Genomic DNA, 13,379 nt, shown 5'->3' on the forward strand with positions numbered 1-13,379 from the left:
ATCTTGAAACCAGGGAGGAGGGAAGAAAGCCTGGGGAAATGTGGACATTAGTGTCACTTCACTTCCCAGAAAAACACTGGTACAAACTAAAAGAACTAGTATTTGACATGGGATTTGCCAAGAAGAGAATCACACTGAGCCAATTCAGTTCGTTTTTGTAACAGGATGCAATCCTGCAGATGAAACAGAAAAGTGTCACAAAATATGAAAGTGCAAAATATACCCTTATATAGGAATAACTGCATGTATGACATGACTCACATCATCTATATGTAGCGACTTTCTGTAGAAAGACATCCAGAAACATATTGGAGAACGCAAGTTCAATACGAATGAATGATGTTGCAAAAAAAGATGCACCAAAAAGAGAAAAAAAACAAACCACAAAAAGTGCTGAAGACATGACGCAGGGTAAGGGCTCAAGCTCTGAGATTTCTGTGTCCAGTTCCCAGCTCTGCATTTCTAGAAACATGTAAGGGTCCCCACAGGCAAGGAGGGATGATGGGAGGCCTACATCAAACAGCTGGGGGTACTGAGGGTCTCTTATAGTAAGATAAAAGGGAAATGGCACCTTTTCAGGTCTGGAAAAAGCTGGTGCAAGCAGAAATACTTGTCTTACTATGGACCTCTGAGAACCAGTCGAAAGCTTAAAGCATGGCAAGGGCCGCTAACATTTGACGTTTAGGAAAGCTTGGACAATAACGGAACACTGGCATACACCGCCCTAGAGAAAGCACAGGGCGTACACACATCATGGACAGGCCCTGCCGGGCTGGGATACACCTACGAGTAACGTACGCCCTTCAGTCAAACTATTAAATGACTTATACATACACAACAAACTATTGGAAATTACTTCTACATTACAACATCAGCATACTCTTCTGGAAACAAACCCCACTTGCCTAAAGTAGAGGGTTCAAATTAATCGTGTACCTGTCTTAAACACAGGGCTGTTATGAATGCCTCTGGATGTACAGAAATCTCCACCATGTATTTTAAAAACCTGACCATATGAGAATCTCAAATGCATGTTAAATTGCAGGGAGGAAGGAAGGAGAGAGAGGAATGCAACTATTCACACCAACGACTGACAGAGTAATTTAGAATGCCACCAGTAATTTTTTTTTCATTGCTTCAAATAACAAAAAAAAGCAAAACTCCACTATGAATCAGACTTCAACTTTATTGAAAACACAGTAAAAAAAAAAAAAAATCCTACAAAACATTCAGTGTAACAGTTCAAACAAAGGAGAAAAAAAGCCACGTTACCACTGCTTTTCACAAAAAATTCAACCTAAGGTGGCAATACTTTCATTTGTTTGTAACACAGCAAAGTATCCACAATGGAGAACATTATAAAACATATTTTCGGGTGACCTAAAATAAGCCAGGAAGGATTTGGTGGGGAGAAGGTACAGATACAGAGAATTGCTCTGATTAAGTAACGCTAAAAGCATAATTTTTCAGCTATGTTTTACCTTGGTCAAAGACACACCCATGTGAAAGGAACATCAGTTGCTCAAGAATGCAGAGTTTACAAAGCCTGAAGTGCAAATAGGACCAAGAGGGGAGCGCAGATTCCATTTAGCATCTCTCAGCCTCTCATGCAGTTAAGATTGTGCATAATTTTTTTGTTTTGTTTTGTAAACTGGAATCTTAACCGGTAGTGAGAAATGTGAAAGTGCATGACACAAGCTACCTGCTGCTGTCATTAACAGTGCCAGCAATAGCAAAATCCATAGAAACACCAGTTCAGAACTGGGTTTTTATGGCTACATCACCCAAGTCCATGTGAAGCCCATCCCACGTGACGAGATGGTCAGCAGCACCCCGAGAACGTTCGTAGTCTCCTCAGCGGGGGTTTCAGAGACAGAGCTTCGTGAGGACACGAACAATGTGCATTTCGATTGAGGTAATGCAGGGCTCGGGTTGTAACCCTACAGGAAAGCAAAGGAAATCTAGGGTGGGGGTGGGGGGGTGCGTACACAGCACATGTTTCATACACTTTTAAGGTTTCAAATCCATGACCCAAACATACCTTCATTTTCTATCCATTTGTTTTTAAAGGAATAGAAGTCAAGCCACATAACACAAAAATACTTGGAAACCTATCTTTAAAAAATGAGAAGTAGCTCAACTTTGTTTTGTCATATAAAGCCAGGGAGGAGAAAGCTACTTGCACAGATTGTGTGAATCTGAAGTATTTTGGCCCAGACTAGGAAAACTTGTAGCTAGGGGGGAAAGACAGGTCATGCACCAGCTAATTTTCTCCTTCAGCATTTGAACACATCCATCATATTCACGATTCGGTACCACCACCGTGCCACCCTTCTGAATGATTGTTCTACATAGAGAGAGAAGGCGCAGAACATGCCCATACACATGAAATACAAAGGTACAGAAAACACACCAGGGCCCTTACCTTGGCACCCTGCAAAGTCTGACTGACCAAAACATGAGAGTTACACACCGGGATGACGCATCTCAATCTCCAACAGAGTACGGCAGCAAGACAAATCAGCAGCTGTGGCCTTGCTCTACAAGTTACAAGGAAGATAACCAAAGGGCAGGTCCACAGAACATCAGCTACTCCAGAGTAACTGGCATCACCACCAGCTCACACTGGCTGTACAAGCACGTTACTCTCTCACTGAGGAGTAAGCCGGTTGCCTTATGCTACTGAGAGTTACAAGCACATACATATGCAATGGCTAAACCATTTTCACCTTGCTCCTACTTCAGACTTACATGAGCTCTTGGCAATATGTTAAAGGACCCACCCTAATGTCAGAATTGTTTTAATGGAATCCAGTGGTAAAAAACAGATCAAGTATAAATGAATAAATAATTTTCATAATGGAAGAACATTTCTAACTAGGGAATGTCTCTTTATAGATTCTGTGGGAAAAGGAATATATTAAAATCAAAGCCAGTGCCCTCATACTTCAATAGCTGGTACCTATGGAAGCACAGAGTATCTGAAGAATGCAAAACAAAACACTGTTCGTAGAAGGAGCTTCATCCAGTGGTGCAGACTACCCCAGCTTAATGGAAAGGAAGGGGGGGGGGGGGGGGGGGCAGAAGCAGCAGCAACGCTTGAGGTTCACATACAACAAACATACAGAAGCAATTCAGAAGCAATATCCCAAAGTGGTAGGTACAAATGAATTGCCAGATACCTACAGCCTTTAAGAACTGGGATTTCCTAATCTCTAAGTTTACGTGAGGCCTTCCTACAGACACAGCTTTTAAATAGTCTGGAATTGGGTATGTCAGGATTGCCAACATTTACAGGATATTTCTGACACTATCCCTTTGACTGTCTGGAGTCACCTTCTAGACTTGTCAAAACATGTAATGCTATGTATGTTAACAAAAAAAACCCCAATCTACCAGCAATAAATGAAACTGAAAAAGTTACTTAGAAAAATACAGTAATTAACACAGAACTAGCAAGCATCCTCAGGTTTTCTGTTGCCGAGACAAAACTATCTTCAAAAGTTCACAGGCTTCTGTAAATGTGAAGTCAAGGATACCGTTGCACTGTGAATTACAAAACAGATTTTAAGAATTTATGAAGTTCTTTTCAGTGTTAGTGAATTACTGGCATATTTAGAAAACATACAATTAACTCACATATACTAACAATACATGTGTTTCTTCTCTTTGAGAGAAGAGTTTTAGGTGCTTCAGTTGTGACACATTTCAAAAAAAAACTTCCCATTTAAGTTTCCTTCTGGTATGCTTATAGATCAAACATTAGATCTACGTAGATTCTTCTTGTTCTGTTATTTCACATTTTGTCTACATCAAGAAGAGTATCTGTTAACAGCAACGCCACCGAATAAGATTATGTCTTGAAAACACAAAGAAGGAAAGCAAGCAGAGATCTTAGATGTTGTCAAGAGTTAAGGCCTGATTTAGAAAAAAGTTTCATCACCCCCGACTTTCATGAAGTTAAGGATTTTAAAATGTATTTTTAGTAACACGGACTTTCGAAGATTGACTAGAAAAAGACTCAAAAACAGCCTGTCTACACAGGTGAGCTCCACGTCATTTCTCCCCTTCCCAGTTACCGGGCACAGTGGGGATTCTGGAAGTCACATTTAGATGTGCTCTGCTTCCTAAAATTCTGACCGATATTGTCAGGTTTTAATGGTTAAAATGAAACTTGTAGGAGATCCTCTTTGGACGTGGTCTGGGGGAACAACAGTTCCAGTCAGAATGACACAGCATTCTTGAAACAGCAACAAGCCAAACACCGAACGGGCTGCACAAAAACGTACCCCCAGCAAATCCTGAATTACTTTAGTCCCAACAAAACAGAGCCCAAAGTGAAAAGCAACAGTTCAAGAACCTGCACAGCTATCCCCTGGAAACCCCAGGAGCCTGCCATCCCAACCAGAAGTAACCCAATTCAGCAACTACAACTGCGTGCAGCAGGCGGACAGACCACAGGCTGACCTCCTCACGCCATGAACAGAAAAGGAGCATCACAACTTCTTATGGCAGCACGAGAGACTCTTTGCCTGAGGTGAGGGGACGGGGCAAAGCAGAAAAAGGTGGCAGAGGGTCTCACCACCTGGGTGACAGCTAGTGACAGGGAGAGATTGCTCTCTCTGAACAGGATGGACTCAAAAACGGCATTTTTGGAAGTTCAAATGCTGTTAGTGCAACTGAAATAACTTGCCAGTTTACCAATAGTAAATTCAATATTCAGGAGCTCTAGGTTTCAGCTCCTGAAACACACAGGCTGGGGAGGGAAGTTAGTGTACACAATATTGTCTCAAGTCAGCACTAAAATAAAAAACCAACACAAATATTAACACTAGGGGGTAGGGGATCTTATTTCCTTAAAGCATTTAAAGGTTGACAGTTCACATCAACACTTTTTTAAACAAAACCAAGCACATTTCTTTTTGAAGAGCTTGTTAACGTGGCCTTAGTGTCTGCTTAAATGACTTTACCTAGATTAAAAATCAGAGTATATGTAAACCAACAGGATTTAGCTGTCTTCCTTCAAACCTGTAGATGCTAGCTAAGTGTAAGGCTCAGCTGCCGTACGTACACCTCCTGAGCTCATCCGCTTCTGAAAGAGGAGGAAAAGAAAGGAAAATAACCTAGAATGTTCTTACAAAATTCAAGAAAAGTCACACGCATGAAGAGGCCAACTGCTCTTTGTTTCCGCGTTACTCCTGTCTAAAGTAGATTGTAAGTTCTTTAAGAAGAGGGCCATCTTGTCTTTACTGCGCAGCAGTGGGAACATGTGAGCACCTGACGTGGCATCAGCTGCTTGCAGCGACATAGGGGCGAGCAGGACACACAGGGTGGGACAGACAAGGGCCGCAGCCCCCTTCCGACTGATCGCTCCTGGTGACACACTGGAGAAAGTGTCACCCTGCAGCATCCACTCGCGTGCCCATCCCATTAAGCACGGCTGCACAAGCTCCTGTCTGCACAGGCCTGATGGCAGCACACTGCTGCGCCTCCCTGCTACTCAAGGTGGTACTTTGGAGCCAGGCAAGGAAAACATTGACAAATCTTTTTAATTTCCATGACGCAAAAACAGTCAACAGGGTAAAAGGTAGTGGAGGAGCAAGACCAAAGATAAACATTACATTACAGACAGTAAACAAAGCTTCCTATGAATGCAAAAACTGTACAGTAACCAATACTATTACTTTTTAGCTTAAAGGGATAAGCATGTGTGCTTTACGCTTAGAAAACCCGCAAGATTACAGTTCTGCCACTGCATTTAATATTGTGCTACCAACACAGAATAAAGCTGAGAAACAGCTAACTTAAAACACTTAGTTTACATCTACTTTTTGGTCTTGTGTGGTATCTAGTTGAAGATGGAAGCATTTATGTGCTTTTTGCCTCCTGAGAAGTGAGGCAGATGTTAATGTTACTAAGATCAGCTGTATATACCTTGAAGGTATAGACCACCTGACTCTACATGAGTCAAAATACTAGGAATGTATCGAAATATCCATTAATGAATTACCAGTTGCTTGTATTTAAGTGACCATATGCTTCTGTTAAAAGTATATAGTGACCTGTATCTTACACAAAGTATATGGGGTAGCATTGTATCTGTAAAGAAGTTTTGCACAAGCATGTCATTTCAAAGCCAACGGCATGTTTTAATGTGGACAGAACAAAACACTGTCAGTAGTTGCGCAGGGTAGTTCTGAATTTCTCATCCACCTTGGAAACCACACAGCACCTTAACCACCCTCCACAGCTCGGTGTAAACTCTTCCCTAACGCAGCCTGAGCCCACACAGCTGCTCAGATGGTGGAACCCCGCAGAAGGGGTGGGAGCAGGCAAGGCTGTAACATTCGTTTTGAACGAGAGTTTTACAGTCTTGCCTGAAACTCGTATGCTTGTCAGCAGGGACTGTCTCTGCTCAATTGAAGTAATTGCCTGACTCACTTTCAGAAACCACATACACATTGTAATCCCATCTTCTTCTGTGTTCTTGGGTCACTGATGCCAGGACAAACATCTCTCCAAAAACACGAAGAGCCAAGACCTATGCTGGTTCACACTCCCTACATTTATTCCTTAAATTCATTTATTCAGTTTCAGACTGTATTTAAATAACTGTCTTTAAGTTGTAATAGAAATATTTGAATAAAGCTACCTAGACTCACACACAAGTCACCAGCCCCATTAAAGACACCAGGACAATTTTGGTCACACAATCACTTGCATGGACAAGTGGATACATTTCCGTTATTTTTAACTATAACGCTAATACATAAGGCTACAAGCTCTGAGAATACCTGAATGACGCTCCTAATAGTAAATCTTCCAATATTTTAAATGTAAACACATTTTAAAATAACTTTTCGTTACAGCTCCCTGTTCTTGTTTACAGGACTTTGACTTGCATAAAGATTTCTCACTCAAACGTCAGCATTGAACTCAAACAACAGAAAAGATGCTTGTGAATCTTAGTGAAATCAAGCAATTTTACTTTGTCTTCCAAGACTCTACAACACATCAATAGTCATTTTAATAAGCCTTGAATTTAAAGCAACCACAAAAAAAAAAAAAAAGTAACTCTCTAGCATCATATTTACCACAGCAATATTTACATTATGCCCCAGTTCAAGTCAGAAAAAGGCAACTGCAAAAAAACTGAGAAATCCTCACATCTACTGGAGCTTGATCGCTGAAGCACCCGCAGCAGGGCTGGGGGGCTCACACACCCACAGCCCAGACCAGCCACCTCCGAACAGCCAAAGGGTGTTTGACACAAGGTGTGGTTTGTTTGGGTTTTTTTTGGAACCACACTGGAAAGCTAGTTGTCACCTCTTGATTGCCTGTGAGACTTCAAACTACAGACACACTTGTTGTTTTACAGAAATGGGAAATACACAGGAACATTATCTGACTCGCTCCGTAACAGGCACACGGAAGGTGTCCCCTCTCCAACCTGTTTGAAGATTAATTGTGGCAGAGCAGAATGAAAGCGCAACCAGATTTTGAACACACACTTGGGTTTTGGTTGACGGGGGTTTTTCTTTACTATAAACTTTTTAAAGGACTCCTAAGGCTGAAGTAATGCTACGAAAAAGGAAATTGCCACCCACCAATGCCATCCTGAATCTAAGGCCTCTGAGCAGTTAAACTGTAACACAGAAATTCATACTACCAAGACTGAACACAAGTTTTACTTACCAAGACACCTACGTCATCTCTATAAGCTTAGAATTTAATTTAAGGTATCTACACATACAGGCCTATATACATGTTCATGTGTACATTAAAAAACGGGCTAGTGAAAGATACTGGATTATGCCACTGAACAGAAATCCTGGTAACTATAGTATAAATTCAGAGAAATAATTTAATTCAAATTAAAGATTGTAAAAAACTGCAGTTGCGGCCTCCTCGGCCTGTGCTACTTGCATTGATTACAAGTACTGCTTATACACAGTAGTTCATCAAGAATTTTACAGGGGTACTCGGTAGGGTAAGTGACCTCCGTGGCACAATAGCTTACAGAACTGTAAGAGCTGTGCCAAGGGGTCTACACAGCTTTTTACAAAGCATACTAGGCTCAGATTTAACACTGAAGTTAATCTTCATCTTGTACTTCACTATTCAGTAAGACACTGACTACCAGAGAAGCAACCTGGCATGTACAGCTAAGAGCAGAAAGCTGTGACCGCTGGCCTTCTAAGAAAGCTCTGTGACGTTAGACTATGAAGAGCCTACTGCTCCAGCATGGAAGGAACTGCGATATTTTTTTTTAACATGTTCTTAGTGGAAGTGTTTATCTACTGTCAAGGATACCTACTCCAGGTATTTTACATTTCCAGTAAGGGTCATATTGGGCTTCAAGTGTATCTTTTTTTTTTTAAACCAAGTCCCAAAGTTATCTTTTATAGCTGTGTCTGTACAACACAGGAGGTACTGTGCATTCAAATGGCAGCAGGGTTATATCTAAGAATGTGAGGCTTTCAACAAATAAAAAGGAATGCATTATTCTCTTCAGCTTCCAGTCTTCAAGGCACCTCCTGCATTAACTTACTGGGAAATAAACAAGCAGACCGAAAGTTCACTGGAAAGAGAAGAATCTGATACACGTAACTTCCTCAGAAGCACACAGCATCAAAAAAAATGAGACAAGGTTGGACCCAAATTATCAACAAATGAAATCAATATAAAAATGCTGATGAGATGACAGGAATGCCATGAGGTTGATGTTTTCAGCTCTGTTGATTGCAGGTGATTGTTAATCACAGTGTTTTCTGATGCCCATTCGCAGACGGCTTTGTCTCTGAGTCTCTTGGATTGTTTGACAGATGAAGTTTATCTAATCCTGCAAAACATTACACGATAAGGAAAAACTGAGATTCTCCCATGTTTCAAGCGTACAGGTATTCAAAAGAATACATAACAAACCAACTTCTACTTTGTGATTAAGGACTTTGGGTTTGCTGAAGACCAAAACTGACATTCTAGCTCAGGTAAGAATTATTTCTGGGAAATTCCCTCAGTTGTGTTTTAAGGGAGAAAAGTCCACTACAGTGAACAAGCATGGAGGTGACGGAAGCCTAAATTCACACTGCCTAAATCACAGGCTTAGATGTTAAAAACCCAGAAAGACTTGCAATACTTTACTCTGTCAGCCTACAAAGACCAAAATAATTGCCTACATTATTTATTTTTAAATACAGCATCCTTCTGAAAAGAATGCATTACTGTTCTTAAGATCACTGGTGATGACCACATCACTCCTCTAAATTGTTTGTATGTCTAATAATACTTTTAGGCCTATGATATTACCAATTTGTTTGTCTGCATTTTCACCCATTTGTTCTTATTGCATAGTTCTCTACTATGAGTGCTAATTATAAATTGTCCCATCCTGCTCCAGGCAATTAGTTAAACCACTCTTTTTGGTCAAGGAGAGATGGGGAAAGATGATAAATCTATGAAGTCTCTAAAATTAAGGATCAAAAATGGTAAAAGCTTCTTATTCATTTGGTGTAGAATTGTATTGAACATTTTACTGAAGTGCCATGACATACCAAGCTAAATTTCTTGCATCATTGGAATCCCAAATTTGACTGCACTGCTATATAAAAAACCCCCGCTTAATATTGTATTGTTGCCAAGTCCCAATATTATATGAATTCTCTTGGTCACAGGCCTGCAGGAGGCATTTACCTCCCACTAACGAGCTATGATGCTCCACCAACCTCTAGTCCTCAGCATCACAGTTTTCAGCATGGGGCAGTAACGAGCACACAGATTTTGGTTCTCATTCTCCGAATGCCATGTGACAGTTTTTAACAGACATTGTTATGTATAGTGTTGAAAACAAACCCAGCTTGTGTCAGGAACCTGCACTCTTCAGGATTTATAACTCCCTGCTTATGTCAAATGCAAACCTTTCACTAATTACTTTGCTTTTCCATTTTAATCACAATATTTACGCAAAAATCATGTAATACGTGATAGCAAGAGGCCAAAAAAAACCCCTAAAGAATCCGCAAGAATGATGCCATCCAGTGACCATTATCCTCCTATGCCTGCATTTTGAATTTTGTTAATCTGCCGTCAACATATATTTATTCAACATTGTGTTTAATACAGTATAGTGCCACAAATTATCAAGATAAAACTTTTACATGATTTGCTTTAAGACAGAAACTTTAAAGTTTTACTAGACCTGCTGCTATAAGCCCATGCTGACTGATGTTAATTTATTTCCTTCAGAGCTCTACAACAGCCGTTACATTATACGAAATAATCCCTTTACAGTCAAAACAGTTGCACAAAAAAAATAGGATTATGCAAGTCAACTGAAAGAGATGAATCAAGGTCTTCTCATAAAATGACCTTAACTAAAAGCTGGGGGATAATGTCAAATACATCATACTCGCACCATGTATCTGTCTCAATCAACAATGGAACTGCTCTGAAAATATTTTCAGCATAAAAATCAATGGACAGATTTACACACCCCTGGCCCACTAATCCGTTCCCCCGGAGCTTCAAAACGCAACATCAAAAGTCACAGAACGGTTTGTTTTAATCCTACACTATCAGTCATTTCGTATTTCCCTATTTAGTAGGTCTGGGTTTAACTTAATTGCCACCAGCAGAGGTGCACTCTAGGAAGCGCCTGGATTTTGTTTACCAGGGTCACAATTCTGGAAAGCAGTAATCGGTGAAAACTAACCTAAGTACCTTTTAGACACTACAAACTGAAACCGGTTATAAATAAACACTGAAGTTTTACCATTAGTCCTCTCAGTTTAAGCAAACACTACTCTAGGGTTCTAAAGAGGTAGGAGCTTCATTAATTAGTAAAGATAAAATGCAGTAACAACACAATTACTAAATTTTTACCCTCTTAGTATCAAATATTTTTCAAGCCTTTCTTCTATGGCCCAGAAACATGAACGCACAATTTGATCAAAATTTTGACTATATCAAGTACAGGTTCTACTCAGCCAGTTATAAAGATCCTGTGTATTCTCTACAAAGATCTTCTGAACATGTAGTGCTCAAAAAAAAGTATCACAACAAAGCAGCTAAGATTTCCACTAAAGCATTTTTAAGGAATTAATAAGTTGCTTTAAACAAAAAAGAAAAAAAGCCAACCCACACACAAGTTGGAGTTCTATTTTGGAATACTTGCTGAGTAGCAACGCGAATGTTTCTGTGCTCTCTAAAGGCTGAAAAATCTAACTGCAGATCCGTAAGTACACAGACGTCGCATTAAGATCAATGTTGCACCTCAGCTCCTGACTCTTCAAAAAATAACACAAACCTATGCATTCTCACCCTAATTTAAAGAAACTTTCACCGAAACAAGAGTTTTCTGCGAGTTTCAACAGAACTTTAACAGTAGCACAGCACGGTATCAATGCTGGAAACGTTCAAGCACAAACAAAGTTTTCAGCACTGTCTTACCTAATGCCTTCAGGAGCTCTTCTCGCACAGCAGAAGTGAACTTTCTGACCAGACACAACGTTGTCATGATAGCAAAGAGCAAGTTATAAGATAATACAATATAGAAGTTTCCCAGCCAGTTAAACCTTCCAAAGTCTCCAAGCAGATCAAATCTGGTGATTCCTGTTAAAATCACATTTAAGATATACATCAAAATCTTGATTACATTTTTTACAAAACACAATAATTTCATTCTATTAGTTTTTACACATGGAAGCAAAACTCTTTCAGACAACACACTATAGAACACGTGGTTAAACACACAAGACAATGCTCTCAAGGTAATTTGCTACTTCACTGGCCGCTAAAACACACATATCAAAATGTTAGTTAAGTTTCCTAGTAAAATGTTTAAATAACGTAGAGCTGAACTACATTGTCTATTCCAGATAAGAATTCTGCTTTTATAATTTCAATAAATGTATCCAGGAAAAAAAAAAATCAGTATTAGTATGAAAATTGCTTGAAATCTCAATTTCTACAAAATCCTTATCTAACCTAGTGAAGGATGAAAAGCACTGTGGGCTTGCTTACTTAAAAAAATACAGGCAACAAAAAGCCTTTCCACAAGAGCCACAGCATCTTAAACACTAAGCCTCTGTAACTGTTTTTTCAGACCTGCTGCTTTTAAACCAAAGTTTAAAGACATCTTTCCAGCTGCAGTTCTTTTCCTAGATCTACCCACCACTATAGCCACAGAGCATTTGCACAGGAGGAAAAGAGTTTGGCTGAAAGACAGTGCTGACAGGTCTTCTTCACACTGGAGCTCATAATACTGACGCTTGGGCTTTGTGCTGATCAAAGGCTAGTCAATCACTACAGCTAAGGGAGCAAAATTTTTCCAAAACGTGGAAGTGTCCACAAGCTGTAGGGTCCATCTGAGAGGGCAGAGGAGGAAGAACCACAGGTCGTTCCTTTGCCAGGTCTACATCAAGGACTGCACTGAGTAAAGGGCAGAATATTAAGATGACACCCAAACAGCAGTTGTCCAGGACCGATGAGTCATATTCCCCAAAAAATTTGGCACAGATGATGTCAAAGTGATGTGCGCTCTCACAGTTGAAAGCAATAGTGGGAAGGAAGGAAGTTTACCTTGCCCCAGAACTGAAATGGCAGCAGAAAACTAAGCAATCAGAAAACAACCCTGGCTCTAAAGTTCCTGGAAGCGAGTTTTCTATCAACCTTATTTTGAAAGAGTTTGGGGGCTTTTAAAAACTGTGACTTCAACAGTGACAATAAATTGAGAGAGAGAGAGAGAATTTAGGGTCAGTTACCATCCTTTCAAAGGGTAAACCTGGCACATGATTCTCATTGTACTTCGATACCCAAGACTCACAGCCAGCTATCACAACATTGAAAGATACACACGCCTCTTGTACTCAGCATCAGTCATTTAAATAAAAAACATGGGAATCAAATTTGGTATCCCAGGAAGACATGCCAAAATGAAGAAAATTAAAACAAGTGTCAAAGGATAAAGAAAACAAAAAAATCACTGAAGCTGATCAAAACAACAAGAGAAGCAGGGAGAAATACCAAAAAAGCAAAGGCGGCCTTAGCACAAAACCAAAAACTAGCTGACTGAATTAACCAGTAAACAGATGAAGGACAATAAACACAGAGATGCTTTCACACTTGAAGGCAAACAGTATCCTTAATATTTTTGAAGGAGTGTTTTATCAGACTGTAGAGCTACAGGAAAATTGGGAAGCAGGTTAAAATGTATAAGCTATAAGACCTTTAAAGGAAAAGAAACAAAACCAGGTAGAGCACTGGGTGAAGAGTTCTCTGGAAAAGAAATAATACTCCTTGACACAAAGAGGTTCAGAAGAATAGCCAGCAATAGAGCAGGCATTATAAGGACAAACAACAACGAAGCCTGACACTTCTGT

General features: G+C 40.0%; 1 protein-coding gene across 3 annotated transcripts in view; it reads right to left on the reverse strand.

Annotated features, from left to right (window-relative positions):
• Nucleotides 1-1,166: 1,166 nt before the first annotated feature.
• The window catches only part of LMBR1 (limb development membrane protein 1), a 76,913-nt gene continuing 64,700 nt past the window's right edge, over nucleotides 1,167-13,379 (reverse strand). For all 3 annotated transcript variants that reach the window (XM_055707446.1, XM_055707445.1, XM_055707447.1), the window contains 2 exons: nucleotides 11,449-11,610; nucleotides 1,167-8,842 (listed from right to left, as the gene is read on the reverse strand). In XM_055707446.1, coding sequence (XP_055563421.1) covers nucleotides 8,760-8,842; nucleotides 11,449-11,610 — 245 coding nt within the window. In that variant the 3' untranslated portion in view covers nucleotides 1,167-8,759. The remainder of the gene's footprint in view (nucleotides 8,843-11,448; nucleotides 11,611-13,379) is intronic.

This window comes from Falco cherrug, chromosome 4 (assembly GCF_023634085.1).
Source record: "Falco cherrug isolate bFalChe1 chromosome 4, bFalChe1.pri, whole genome shotgun sequence".
NCBI classification, from domain to species: Eukaryota; Metazoa; Chordata; class Aves; order Falconiformes; family Falconidae; genus Falco; species Falco cherrug.